This window comes from Symsagittifera roscoffensis, chromosome 5 (genome assembly GCF_963678635.1).
Source record: "Symsagittifera roscoffensis chromosome 5, txSymRosc1.1, whole genome shotgun sequence".
NCBI lineage: Eukaryota > Metazoa > Xenacoelomorpha > Acoela > Convolutidae > Symsagittifera > Symsagittifera roscoffensis.
Window position 1 is genome coordinate 58573811 of NC_087066.1, and position 13726 is coordinate 58587536.

Genomic DNA, 13726 nt, shown 5'->3' on the forward strand with positions numbered 1-13726 from the left:
CAGGAAAAACAAAATATGCCATAGTTCCTTCGTAAACAGGTCGTAACAAAAACACGAGCTAAAGAGGTGTCTTTGACGTTAAACACACGTTAAAAATACACATTTAACAACTTTTTGAGCTTAGACGTTTGTGCCCCGAGAAACCTTTCGTGCCATTCTTTACAAATGTTGATAATATTCAGATTCACTAGCGACCAAAATTTGAAGATAGAAGACGAGCTTCAACATCGCAGACTTAAAGTGCACCGAAGAGCGCCTCTCTAACTAGCTATGATTGAAACGACAAAATCGTGACAAAAATTTCAGTTCATTATCTTGGTTGCACACAAAGCTTCCTTTTGCTGGAAATCATAGGCTCAAAACTGTTTTTTTTTTAATTTTAACTGATATAGTGTTATATATATACTTTTTCATATTTAGCGAACGATAGCATAATAATGAATAAGAAAACGTATAAAATGAAATTAAAAGTTGGATAGTCTATCTAGTTTGCATCCATTTATTACTTATTGTGGCTGAGGCGGAGGTTGCAACAAATTGTTCAGCAACTGTTGCTGGAGCAAGCTTTGCTGCATCGCTAGAGGATTTCCTCCTGGGTTTCCCAGAGGACCATTAGTCCCCATACCTGCTCCTCCTAGCATTCCCTGAGAACCTGTTGGATTCAAAAACGATGCAGATAGCGCAGAAGCATGATTTGATTGCATACCAGGAGGTAATTGTCCTGGGGAGCCACCTATGCCTAGTTGCATCAATTGAGCAGCACTAAGGCCAGCCGCAGGTAATCCAGCAGCAAGTGGTATCTGAGGATTCAACAGACCCTGACCTCCTCCCAGAAGAGAGTTTCCATGCAACGACGCTAGAGGGTTGCCACCTGGAAACAAGGACGACAAATGGGGCCTCATTGTTCCCAACGCTGCCATATCATTGGTCCTATTTTGGAACATTTGTAGTCTTTGTTGTTGTTGCGAAGCGGCTACTGCTGCCAATGCATTTGCATTTGCTTGTGCGATTGCCTGACTTATTTGGTCTTGTTGAGAGTTTCCCGTTGAAACAATAGGCTGGCTGGTTTGTAACTGGCTCGAAGTAGACGTCTGGATATTTTGTTGTTGCTGCTGCTGTATGTGTTGATGCAACATGGCCTGTTGTTGTTGCTGCTGTTGAAGTTTCTGCGCAAGTGCCGCCAAGTTGGCCATGTTGGGGGTGACGAACATCGGTCTTTGGCCTGCCAGAGAAGTTGGAATGGATCCCAAGCCTGATAGATCAGTCACATATGACGACATACCAGGCGCGAGGACATTCGTGGGAAGCACTTTTGGTTGGACCACTTGACTAGTAAAGACATTTTGGGATCCCTCCTGGACCAGGCCCTGTTGCAATTGTGGATTTGAGGGATCAATTATCAGTTGCTGTTGCTGAATTTGGTCCATGCCTCCTTGCGAGGTCGACTGACCATCTCCCGATTCTTGTTTCTCCGCGAAACTCTTTGCATATTGCACTAAATCACTGTATTTAGATTGGATTTCCGTTTCGTCAACTGTAAAGGACTGTCCGCTAGCGTTTGTGCTTTCCTGAGCTGGGTTATATACTTCCATTGGTTCCGGTTCCACCTGCAAATATTTGTCAATATTACTTCCTTGCTGACTTCCTTGAAGCTGATTCTGAGGAGGTTCTGGCTGCCGATGCAGTTCTCTGTTGTCTCTTTCCCTGTCGCTTCTGTAACTGTCTTCGCGATAATGAGGTCTTCTGTAGTCATCATGACGTGGACCTGGTCCATATCCTCCATAGTTTGTATCCTGACTTTCATTCCTTCTGCTCATCCTACCATCATTGGGATGGTTTCCAGGACTATGCTGGTGATGATAGGGCGGAGGTGGGGTTCTTTCACGTCTCCGTGCGTATCCATCATCATAATCGTACCGCTCGTCTTCTCTCGGTGAAAAAGACTCACTCGGTCGGGGTCGAGGCGGTGGTCCTCTGTAGTCGTCGGGATGTGGCGGATACCCTCGTTCGCTTTGACTCCTTGGTGGTGGTCCACCATAACGACTACCCGAGCCCCTGGGTGCTCCCCGGCTGGTTCCACCTCCGCCTCTGCCTCCCCTTCCACCTCTCACTGCCTGCGCCGGCGGAAGATAGGAACGTGTTACCTGTCGGTTCCCACCACCTCTCGCTCCACCTCGCCTGTCACCGCGGTTTCGATTGCGCCTCCTGTTTCTTCCGCGACGTCTAGATGCTCCTCCTCTTCCTCGTCTGTTTCTAGGCGGCGAAAAGTCTCTTGAAACCGAGCGTCTTCTAGCTCGTCTCGACGATGAGTCATACGATGAACTAGAGTAGGAGTAACTTGAGTAGCTCGACCCCGTATAGGACGAGTAGGAACTGTAACTGGAATACGATGACCTTGACGAGTAGCTGCTGTAGCTATATGACCTTGACTTCTTACGCGCTCTTGACTTTGATCTTGATCTACTTTTGCTTCTGTCCTTTGATTTGGATCGACTTCGATTCCGCCGCTTTTTCTTTTTCTTCTTTTTAACTTTCTTGGTTTGATCAATTTCTGCGTTTCCGTTTTCTTTAACTTCTGTATCTTGCAACTCTTTATCGGCGCCATTAGGTTGCTTTTTGTCGTCGTTCTCGGCAGATTCTACAACTTTTTCGTCTTTCGTAGCTGCATTTGTATCTTGTTTACTATTAACGCCCGGTCCAAACTTGGGAAAATTATTCTGGTTATTTTGCTCTTCAAGTTTGATCTGCATTTCGTGTTGATGAGCTGTAATAGGCCCTACAAATGTTCCAGTGCTTCTTGCGTTGTCATTAACCGCATTTCCTGAATTATTCACGCTGGGCCCGCTTTCGTTAAAGGCCGGACTCACGATATAGGTTTGCCCACTAGTTGGTATACTCAACTTGCCTTCGGGGTGCGCAGGGTTAAATGAATAGCACAAATTTGGATAAGTTTTTGTGTATCGTAGAGTTTCTTTAGGCCATCTGTATACAATTCCGTCAGTTCTAGATTTTACGTTGATGTAATCTGCAGTGTTGGAATGACAGGGATCGTTCCAGAATATTCTCAGGGGTTCGTCTTTTTCCTGGACACTTATCCAATCTGCGGCGACATCGCGAATAGCATTGATGACAATCTTTGACATGTCTAGCGTTCGGTCATCAACTGCCTCACTTTGACAGAAGTTCACCCTAATGGCTAAGCTAAAACATATCATTTGATTATGGTATCAGTCTCAGACCAGGGCTTTCTTTGGCCAGGACACAGACACTTCTCCTGTTAGAAACTCTATTGCCCTTGAAGCTTCAAAATATATGCCCTTAAAGCTCCTTGAATTTCACGAACAATTTATGTTTGATCATTTTAGATAAAACTAACCCAATTTGAGAATACCGAATCAAAACTTAAAATTTTTATTTTGCTGGGTAATCTGATAATTAATTCGATTTTCCAATTTGGAAGTCGATCACGTTTTTTGTGACCTTTACATTTCTGCTGTTTAACAGGGGGGTTTGCCTTCCTTTTAACAAAAAAACTGAAGTAAGCTTGAAAAGAAATCAAGTCAGACCGCGAAAAATCAAAACTGAGCGTGGACAAATTTTAAGACTTTTACCTGAAAAAAATCATCAACATCTACATAAGAGTTCTCACTACTTCATAAATTTTTGAATTTGTTTTCCAAATACATGATTACACCTATGTAGGTAAATTTATACGCGTTTGTGTAGTTCTCTCATCACATCACATCATGGACAAAAAACGACACTAAAATGAAGAAAAAAAGAAAACACTGTTTTGTAGTTTTTCTGAATATAGTTGAAAATTCTGTGCTACTTGCATAGCATTTGTCTATTCTTGTTTCAAATGAAAATGGAAAAAATCTAACAAATCAAAAAATGAGTCTAATTGCTCTCTTGCTCAAAATCTTACATTTAAACAATCCAAGTTTTGCTAATTTTTTTTGTATGTTAATTCAATTGAATCTTGATTAACCTACTTGATATATGCCTTGAAATCGCCTGATGCGCCTAAGCATTTTCGTTTTTAAGTTCCGCAAGAAGACGAAAAACTCGGCCGTGCTTCAGATTTTCAAAACAATTAGAAATTACAGAACACAGAAATTACTGTCCTATGAGTGAAAGTATTAAAGCCGTGGGTTTGTGAGCCATAATAGTGCACAGGCTATGTTAGAATTTGCTTCAAAACATGAAAACTTTGCAATTTAAAAAAATATATATTTTTAATTGTAACTGATAAGGCTCGAATATGAATTAATGATTTAGCAAACTTTGATCTGTGTTGGCTTATAGAAACTGAGTAGTACCTGCTTTGAGGCGCCTGCTCCTGATGATCGGATTCGAATCTTCCATTGGACCAGTGACCTTCCTCCGGAAGATCTTCCCCTCGGAGTCTCAATTTGTTGTAAACTGAATCCAACTGATTCTAAAACACGCCATTTGTGAATATTACCACCACTAATTTCAGCAAACGAAAGCAAATTTGACCGGAAAACCAGATGTACATTCTCGCAACTTCAATCCGGCTACTCAACTTATTTAAATAGTTACTATCACAGACTGAACAACAATGTAACCGAACACCTATTTAACTGCCGGGTACACCCTAACTCTCTTACCATCAAAAGCTTGTTAGAGAATCCCTCAAAAAGCTGCCAAATATCTGTAACTTATCAAATAACCTCCAATAAGGGGAGTTTTTCTCGATTTTCCCCACTAACTAAAAACTGCCCGCTTGAACCAAAGAGGAGTTGTGGGCATGAACACGAAGACGCTATCATTGGAACAGGTGGTTCCCTTCTACGTCGGTTTAGCCGCTAGATACCCCAGGTGAACTGTAGCGATAGACAAGACGAGACGACCCAATCAACCAAAATATATTTCCAAAATCAACCAAAGTATTTAAAAAATTCCCTAGCTCTCTCTCTATCTCTCTGTCACTGTAGCAAACATAATCTATCTCTCCAATTCAATCAGAAGTTCAAGGCAGAGATCGATATAGCTAAACAACAACAACTGCCAACTGCAATCTCACCCAACACTCTTGAAATTGGTTACCTGTTCTCTCAAATTCACATTCGAACTTATTTCTCCGTCAGTGATTCCCAACCCTCTTTCCAAACCACCCCCACGTCTAGCTCCATTCTGATTGGTCGGATTACATCCCAACTTCTCTCCCTCTTTCCAGCCTTGCTTCTTCAGGAGTCCAATGGCGAATCCACTTGGCGGTACAGGAGTGTGATCAGCTTTATTGTTGTCGTCGTTTTTGATCACACAATGATCACTTTCGACAGAATCCTGAACAAAATACTTCTTTATTTAATCACACCAACAAGAGAAGACTCTTACATTACACAGAGATTCGGGTTTCAGACAAGCCATTTTCTTACATCTGCAGTAGTTTAACTAAAAATCACCACTTATCAAGAGCAGAAGAAACTTAACGGTCACCATATAAGTTTTCAAAAATAACTCAAAAAGGCACCACCTACATATTAGATGCATTGCTGAAAACACAAGCTGACAACGTTTTTTTTTCAACCAATCAGGTTCGAGCATTTTTTTGTTTTTTAACATTTGAAACTTGCAAATTTAGGTAAAATTAATAATAAGTCTCATTTTTTCAGGCTTCGATTTTCTGATAATGAAATGTGAACAAACAGCACAACATTTCTGCAGAGAAGAAGAATGACGACTATAAAACTACTTGCGCTTGTGGTCTCAGTGATTTTCAGGGTGTAACAGAATGCTCCGCTTCCGCGATGAAAAAACTGCGTTTAACTCTCAGCAGAGAACGCAAAAATGGTTAGGTGGTAATGAAGCAAGTAACAGTTAATTTCAATGAACATTTTGTAATGAAGAAAATTATTTGAAACCAGTTCAAAATTTTACAAAACGTATGTATTAAGTCTACAAACGATGGATAAGATTTGCACGCAGCATTTATTTTCCAGTCAAAACTAAATTCCACCCAACTTTTTTAAAACTAACAATCTAAGAACTAAACAAAATTGTCAATTTAATGTACAACGATTCAGTTATAACTACTAAAAGTTAAGAAGCAAATGAACCGACAAATGAAAAATTACAAAACAAGGTTAGCCAGTAACTGTGCAAGAAGCACAGAATGCTCTGACCAGTCTTGAAAAACACGAAATTTTTTTTTTTTCAAATTAGTGTAGTTTTTTTCTGCACCGTGTGATAAAAGGATATGAAAGTTAGCCTAGAACTTGAGCATATTCGTCAGTCATAGTAAAATAGGCATATTGGACAACAGTTTTTGTCGAAACATGACTAGAAAAACAAAAATATCAACAAAATAAAAAAAGTATATTTTTTTACGAAAGTTTTAAAATTTTACCGAATGGCACTAAAATATTCACTAAAAACTTGCGTAAAAGTAAGTTTCCAGAGCTTAAATGAAGCATAAATAAGCTTCTGTAAGCCTGCTCGCTCGCTTTATTCGCTCGAAAATGAACTAAAATTCAATTTTAAAACCAGTTTTCTCAATACTACTGGGAAATCTTTTTGAATGTTTTTAATATCATTCGAATCACAATTGAAAGGGCTTTAATTTGGTATATTACTCAACTCATTCTGATTTTTGCGTGGAAAAAGAACTAAAACACACACCGAACACAAAACTTCTCCCTATTTTCAATGGTCGGAACAAAACAACTGATCCAATTTTGTTCAGAGAGGCGAAGCGAAGCTTCGCGCCACTTTCGATACAATATAAAAACAGCAGTGCAAGCTAGCAGACAAAAAAATAAAGCCACTACGTCCAAAACAATAGAAACAAAAACACTTCAAAAATCCACAACTTAAAAATTTTCACAATGTTGCCGGAAATCATGCTCTATTTGCGGAAAACACGTCCACAAGCACAATCGACGGCAATAAAACAATTCAAAAAATAATTATTAACCGGCAACAGAGCCGACAAAACTTAAATAATTTCCCGCATAAACGAAAAAATAATGGTTGCCATGAAACAACTATTTAACTTTAAAACCTATTCAAAGAATTTTAGCTTTTTGTGCGATCCGGAAGGAAGCATAAAACTTGTGCTTCTTTTAAAATGACCTCAAATTAGGTCACTAAGCCGATAAAATATAAGCCAGTTAAGCGAAAAAAAAATTAAAAGCAGCAAAACAAGGCTAGTAAAATCAAAAATTGCAGGTGCGATTCCAAACATTAAAAGAAAACATAACCGAAAATTGTGAACAAAAAAAATCTATTCTACATTGTGGCAACTAAGTCGACAAAACATGAGCAAACTACAGACAATTTTTTTTGGAGAGGAAGGTTTTCAGTTTTAATTTAAAAAAAAACATTTCTTGGTCAGATTCGAACCCACGAACTTTGCCGTCGCATGCGTATTCGTCACCTCCAGGTTTCAGTACCAGACACGCATACAAGTTTGAATTCCTTATGAACCAACATACAAGTGATTCTGTTGAACACGCTTTTAACCCAAAAAATTCTATATTCCGGTTTGATAACGCTTGCTAATTGCATGCGTAAAAAGGAACAATCCATCTGTGAAAGCACTTCATGAAAAATCTATGAAGTCAAATACCTTCTTCATTAGGAATATCAAAAAACTTAAAAATGTAAAAATGGAGTTTTCAATCAAAGTACGCGTTGAGGAAAAAGCCCTAAAAACAGATCTTTGCAACCATTGATTGAATGTGCTCAACAGACATGTGCTCAATCAATGATTGAATCTGTATTAATTTAAGCTACCAAATGATTGGCAGGTGCTGTCAGACAAGTTATCAACGTAGAAAAATGAGTCTGCGTTCCAATTTGACAAAAATAGAGTCAAGTTTAGGAAAAAATTCAAGAAAAAAATAAAAAAAATGACAGCAAAATTTAGCATTGGTACAAAAAAACTGATAATACTTTGGCAGACACCAGTTGAGCAAAAAATATCATTAAAAATGTTGGGTCCACGTCGAAGCACACATGCATAGGAAAATTTTTGCCCTTCAAAGGACACAAAATTAGGTAATAGATCCGAGATTTAAAAAAAATACCAACTAGTTTAAGTCGAATGAACCTTTTAAGCGAATAAGGAAACAGAGACTTCATAAACTGTAAAAACTCAAATTTGAGCTCGAACAAAATTTAAGACTTTACCGAAAGCAACAAAAAAAACTCGAACTAAATAAATAAAAAATCAATTCTTTAACACTTCAAAGTCATTATTTTTTATCTCCATTTAAATTAGAAAAACCAAGCTGACACTCAATTAGAAAAGTATTACAGCACTAAAGAAACAAAAACAGACAAATTGTTTTAAAGCAATTTCTAAGAAAATATATATGACCTGAAAAGTATTTTTGTAAAACTAAAGCATATCACACAAAACTTGATCAAATTTTTTTTCGCTGGAAATTCTGACACAGACGCAATGCTCGAATTCTAAATTTCTAAAAAAAAAAAAGTAGAAACAAGCCTCGAATCAGTAAAATCCAGTTCCGTCTCGAATTCGATCTCCAATCGAGCACGACCTAGAGATAATGAGTCTCACGCACTAACCACGGGCGCTTAATTAATCAGAAACATTAGCCACAAATAAAGCAGAGCAGATGCTATGAAACTTGCAAAGCTAAATCGTGATTCTAGCAAAAGTGCCACCAAATAAGTGAGAACTTTCCAGTTTCAATGAACACTTTTATTTGCGAGTTAGGTTAGAAAAAAAGAAGGTTCGTACTAGCATTCTAGCTGCTGGCAAGTGTAAAAACAAACATCCACTTTTAAACATGAAAATAATCTCGAGCCATTTACACTTTGGTTATCAACAAGCTTTTACTGCCCAACAATAAGCGAATGAACATAAAATGAGCTTTTGAATCAAACTTCAAAGCGCCAAAACAATTGAGGGTGATTTTTTGAAAAGAAAAGTGAGAAGCCACAAGTGGAGAAACACACATTTTCGTTCATTAACACTTGGTAACCAGCCGATTTCGACTGATAAGGTCAAATTTTCTCACCTAAATCACGTGGAGGTTTCGAAACAAAAACTTTTGCAGCGTATGGGTCATAATTGATATTATTTTTCAAATGGTTCTAAGCATGCCCCAAGTGTTTATTGAGCAAGCCCCCGCGCTGGAAAGAGGTAAGGGTGGAAGATTTTAAAGTTGACCTAAAATAGTGAACGAAGTAAACTTCTTCCATGTGCAACAATACAGCTTACAAACAGATTTAAGCTTTCGATGTTTTGTTTAAAATTAGAACGAAAAGAAAGAAATAAAGAATAAACAGATAAGAGATAAGAGAAAAAGAAAAAATAACATTTGTGCAAAAATTACTCATTCAAACAACTGCAGAGACTGAGTTCTGCAAAATGTGTAAAGGGAATTAGAAAAAACGAAGCCAGTTCGATTGAAACAAATACAGAAATGGCAGGTTGAGTCATATGACTAAAAATTAATTAATAAAAAAATATATTTAGATAGTAATTTTATTCAATACAACATATCAAAAAAGGGCTGAAAACCAATTAGTGAAATCTTTTAATCTATATCAACGTGAAACTAATTCAGATACATCGTGTTCGACCATTTGAAGTTAATTGGTTTAAATTATTATTTTGTTGTTTTGATAGATTCCTCTCTTGCTATAAAAGCATTCCTTTTCTACGTATCTAGCATGGAGGCTGTACTCATGGCCGAATGCGCTCAAAATTTCAGCCAATCAGAGTCGTTCAAACTGCCCAAAACTGACTGATTTTCCAGCTAATTTCTCCAGATTTTTGAATAAATGTTTGGCTGGAACAAATTTCGGTCCTTATGGCATAAAAGATTATCCCCTCTGCTGCACACATCAAAGTCTGCTATTTTTTCTGCTCTACATCTTAGTTGATTCTGCTAAACTCTACTGCTAGCCAGAATCTATTAGGTCTGAATTGTGCTAGGTGAATAAGACGACAGGTCATTAGGATGACAAAACCTTGAGACGTCACTTTTTCCCTTATTCAAACCACAGTTATAGAAAATAAACTATGTCAAAAATAGTGAAACTCTAGACAGTTTTCATGAAAAATTTACTTGCAAAATTAAGTAAAAAGTCATGTGATAAAAAGTCAATCGAAAATGAAAATTTTTCAAGTAAAAACAAGTTTCGAGTTATTAAGAACTGATTTTAAATGTTTTCAACCCCATCTAAGCTCGCATCTAAGCTTCATAAATTACGGTAATTTTACTGAAAAACTTTCTTCTTAATGGTCACAATAAGATTTGACGTCTTACTCTTAACAACTGTCGTCTTACTTGCCGACCACCGATCTGGGTGGCGATCTCAAGACTAGCCGCAACCAATGATTCAACCGCACTTTATTATTCGTATCGACGTTTAGGTGGCGTCCCTCATTAATGATGGAGGGACCAAATGATGGAACTCTATTTTCAGTTAATTTCAGCCAATCAGACCTGAGTAATCAAAAAAGTCAAATAAATTCTGAAAATCTCACAGAAAGCGAATAAACCCAGGCCACTAAAATTAATGTTGACTGAATAAAAAAACAAAAAAACAAGCAGTTACATAAACTTTCAAATATTGTAAAATCGAAGTCGAGTATTGGAAAAAACTTGAAACCGATTTACAAAAAAAAACGAAAAACCAAACAGAAACTTTATTGTATATCTGCACGAATTGTGCAGCAAAACTTTGCTGTGCTGCTATAATTAGTTTTCTCTTTTTAATGACTTCGGTTTTGTTCAAAGGTCATTTAGCCAATAGGAACGTTTAACGATTCTGATTGGCTTATGGTTTTCCATCTTTCGGCCCCTCCATCATGAGAATAACCCCGAAGTTTGCTTATAATTATTGAAGCCGCGATCGTTAAACTTATTGCAGGCTTGAATTGGCCTGCACTATCAGTGAAAAAATCACGTCTCAGGCAAAAGATAAAGCGTTTTTTTTCACTAGCACTTTTAAACTCTGTCTTAAATATAATATATACACATTTGCATGAGAACTGATGCATAATTAAGTAGTCAGGTCATTTCAGCATGATGAAGGAACACTCGGTACTACAACGCCAAATTCGATATTGCAATTTCATCTAGCAGTCGCGGACAGATCTGCGGTGTGAAAAATATATTGTCAATGATTATATTTTAGAAAAATTCATTTTCATCCCAAAAACGGTCCAGCCTTTTTGAACCATTTTGGGCAGCGATCTTTGCGGCGAGAATACTTTACGATACATAAATTTTCTTATAATTAAGTCGAATTATTCAGCAATTCATTTTTGCAGTTTTCAGGTTTTGGATTTTTGTTATCGCGGATTGTTGTGATTTGCAGTTTAACAAATCAATTTCAAAAATATCTTTTTTTCATCACAAATTGTACTTTCACAATCACAATTCCTTTTTTAAGCATCCACCGTAACCATTACATTTATCTTTCAATAAAACATTGTTTTAATATATTTATTACACTGTTTTAATATATTTACACTGTTTTAATATATTTATTACACTGTTTTAATATATTTACACTGTTTTAATATATTTACACTGTTTTAATATATTTATTAATATATTTAGATCCATACGAAGAGCAACATAACGGAAGAAAGCAAAATTCAGTGAGTTTGGTTATTAAGTCAGATGTCGGGTCGAAAAACCTAATAGATGAATAAAATGAGAACGTTGAGCAAAGCTTTTGGAGTGACTGGAATGAATAATTGAAAACCAGAACATTAAATCAGATCGTTTAAAGAAAAGGGAACCAAAACAAGAGCATTCAAAAACAATTCATCGAAAGCCTATTCTTAATAATTTATCAAAAGCTTTTTTTTTGAAATAAGGCGATGAAATTTCGAAGACAAATTAGCAAAAATCTTCAAAAAAGAACTTTATCACAATGGCGACGCAAAAGTTTGCATTACTTGCGTTACAACGAAAGCTAAGCATTGCGCGCCATCAAATAGAAAGTAAGATGGAAATAATTGAATCGAAAAAAAAACTTGAAAAAATCAATGATTTTTATGGAACTACAAACCCTCATATTCTAAAAAAAACGAGAAAAACATTCACTAGTATTAAAAAAAAATTTACTAATTTCTGAACTTTTACTTTGGAAGTGAACGGTAAAAAAACTATCAAAAACGGTCGAAGTTTCAAAACTTTCACTTCTATGAAGGCCATAACTTTTTTTCTAAAAAAACTTGGCGTAGCAAATTCTAAAGGTAACCTTTCAACAACCTGTTGTGTCGTTTAAACCCATGATATCAGGTTTGGCAGGATAGTTATCGAGAAAAGTAAAAAACGGTCAACAAATCAGAAAGTTCATTTCTCAGAAAGACATTTCTGATATTCATAGCTTTTTGTTCAAATTGGGCATAGCCGCTTATGCAATAGAGATTCACCCAATCTGTAATTTCAATTGAACACGAAAACTGTTGAACCCGAAAACAATTGAACCCGGCAGATTAGGCTTTTCCGAGTTCCATTAAATTTTGCATCAAAAAAACTTGGGCGTAGTTGTGCGAACAACCCGTTCTTATGAAAGATATGTGAAATTATTTTTCGGTAGAATTCATAAAATTTAGAAAAGAAACGCTCAAAAAAATCAAAATTGGTTTTTTGAGGACGTTTACATTTTGTGTAAAAATATACAGTGGCCGCTTAAGCGGTGGAGCTTCCAATTACCCGTTATCTCTATTGTTTCCACAACCTCGGGAGGTTAGTTCTCGAAAATATCTAAAAAAGATTCACAAAACGGTCAAAAAAAAAATATATTGACTAATTCGCGGGCCATAATTTAATGTGTAAAAGCGCGAAGCCGCTTCTAAAGGTGAGCTTTTCAAATCCGTTCTATTCATTGAAACCAAAATCTCAAAATTAGTGGGTTAGGTTAAAAAAAATCAAAAAACATTGGTCAAATATTAACCCCACATACTTTTTCGAAGGCTGTAGACACAGGAGTACGGCAAAAAGAGACCAGGGGAAAATGCAGGCACACAAGAATGTAGACGGGCTTTCTATGTATTCTTCTTTTTGAAAATCAAAAGAAGGTTTTTTGAAAAAAAAATTGTAAAAAGAGATAAAAACTTCCAAAAAAATTATGTAAAAACCCAATCCAATACACTTAGACAAACAAACCATGCAAGACATTTGAAATTCAAATTAGCAACTGAGCAAAATTTACGAAGCAGAAACAAGGCCGACAATCTTTAAGCAGACACCAGTTGAGCTGATAACAAAATGCTTTTGTAATTCCCCCTGAAACTACCGTAGTAACTAGTACCACCCGGTAGTTAAATTTGAATTTTCATGAAAACCTTTTTGATAAAATTGAGCAATTTCATGAAATTGAGCATCTCATAGCAGCATCATATGAATCACTGATTTTGTTAACCTAGTTTTCAACCCAAAAAAGCCTATCTTCCGATTTGATAAAACTTACTAATCGCAAGCGTAATAATACTTCGCAAAATCATCTTCATGAAAAAAGCTGTACAAATTAATTTAAAAATGCACAATAGAATCTAATTAATAATAGAGGACAGACTGTGCTAACGTTTCTTTCGAATACCAACTGCCTCAATACTCAAATTTAAACATAGCCAACTGACAAAATCTCAACTTACGAACTTCAAAGAAAAAAATAGATACCCTTCAAGCTCATTGAAATTCTAGAACGAATTTTGTTTAGCGCTTTTTTCATAACATTAACCTATCTTGAGAAAACT

General features: G+C 36.5%; 1 protein-coding gene across 1 annotated transcript in view; it reads right to left on the reverse strand.

Annotated features, from left to right (window-relative positions):
- Window positions 1-395: 395 nt before the first annotated feature.
- Window positions 396-13726, reverse strand: part of LOC134846876 (uncharacterized) — a 144575-nt gene continuing 131244 nt past the window's right edge. Inside the window, exons 3-5 of the mRNA XM_063864287.1 lie at window positions 5074-5313; window positions 4323-4441; window positions 396-3201 (exon numbers count right to left, since the gene is read on the reverse strand). Coding sequence (XP_063720357.1) covers window positions 507-3201; window positions 4323-4441; window positions 5074-5313 — 3054 coding nt within the window. The 3' untranslated portion in view covers window positions 396-506. The remainder of the gene's footprint in view (window positions 3202-4322; window positions 4442-5073; window positions 5314-13726) is intronic.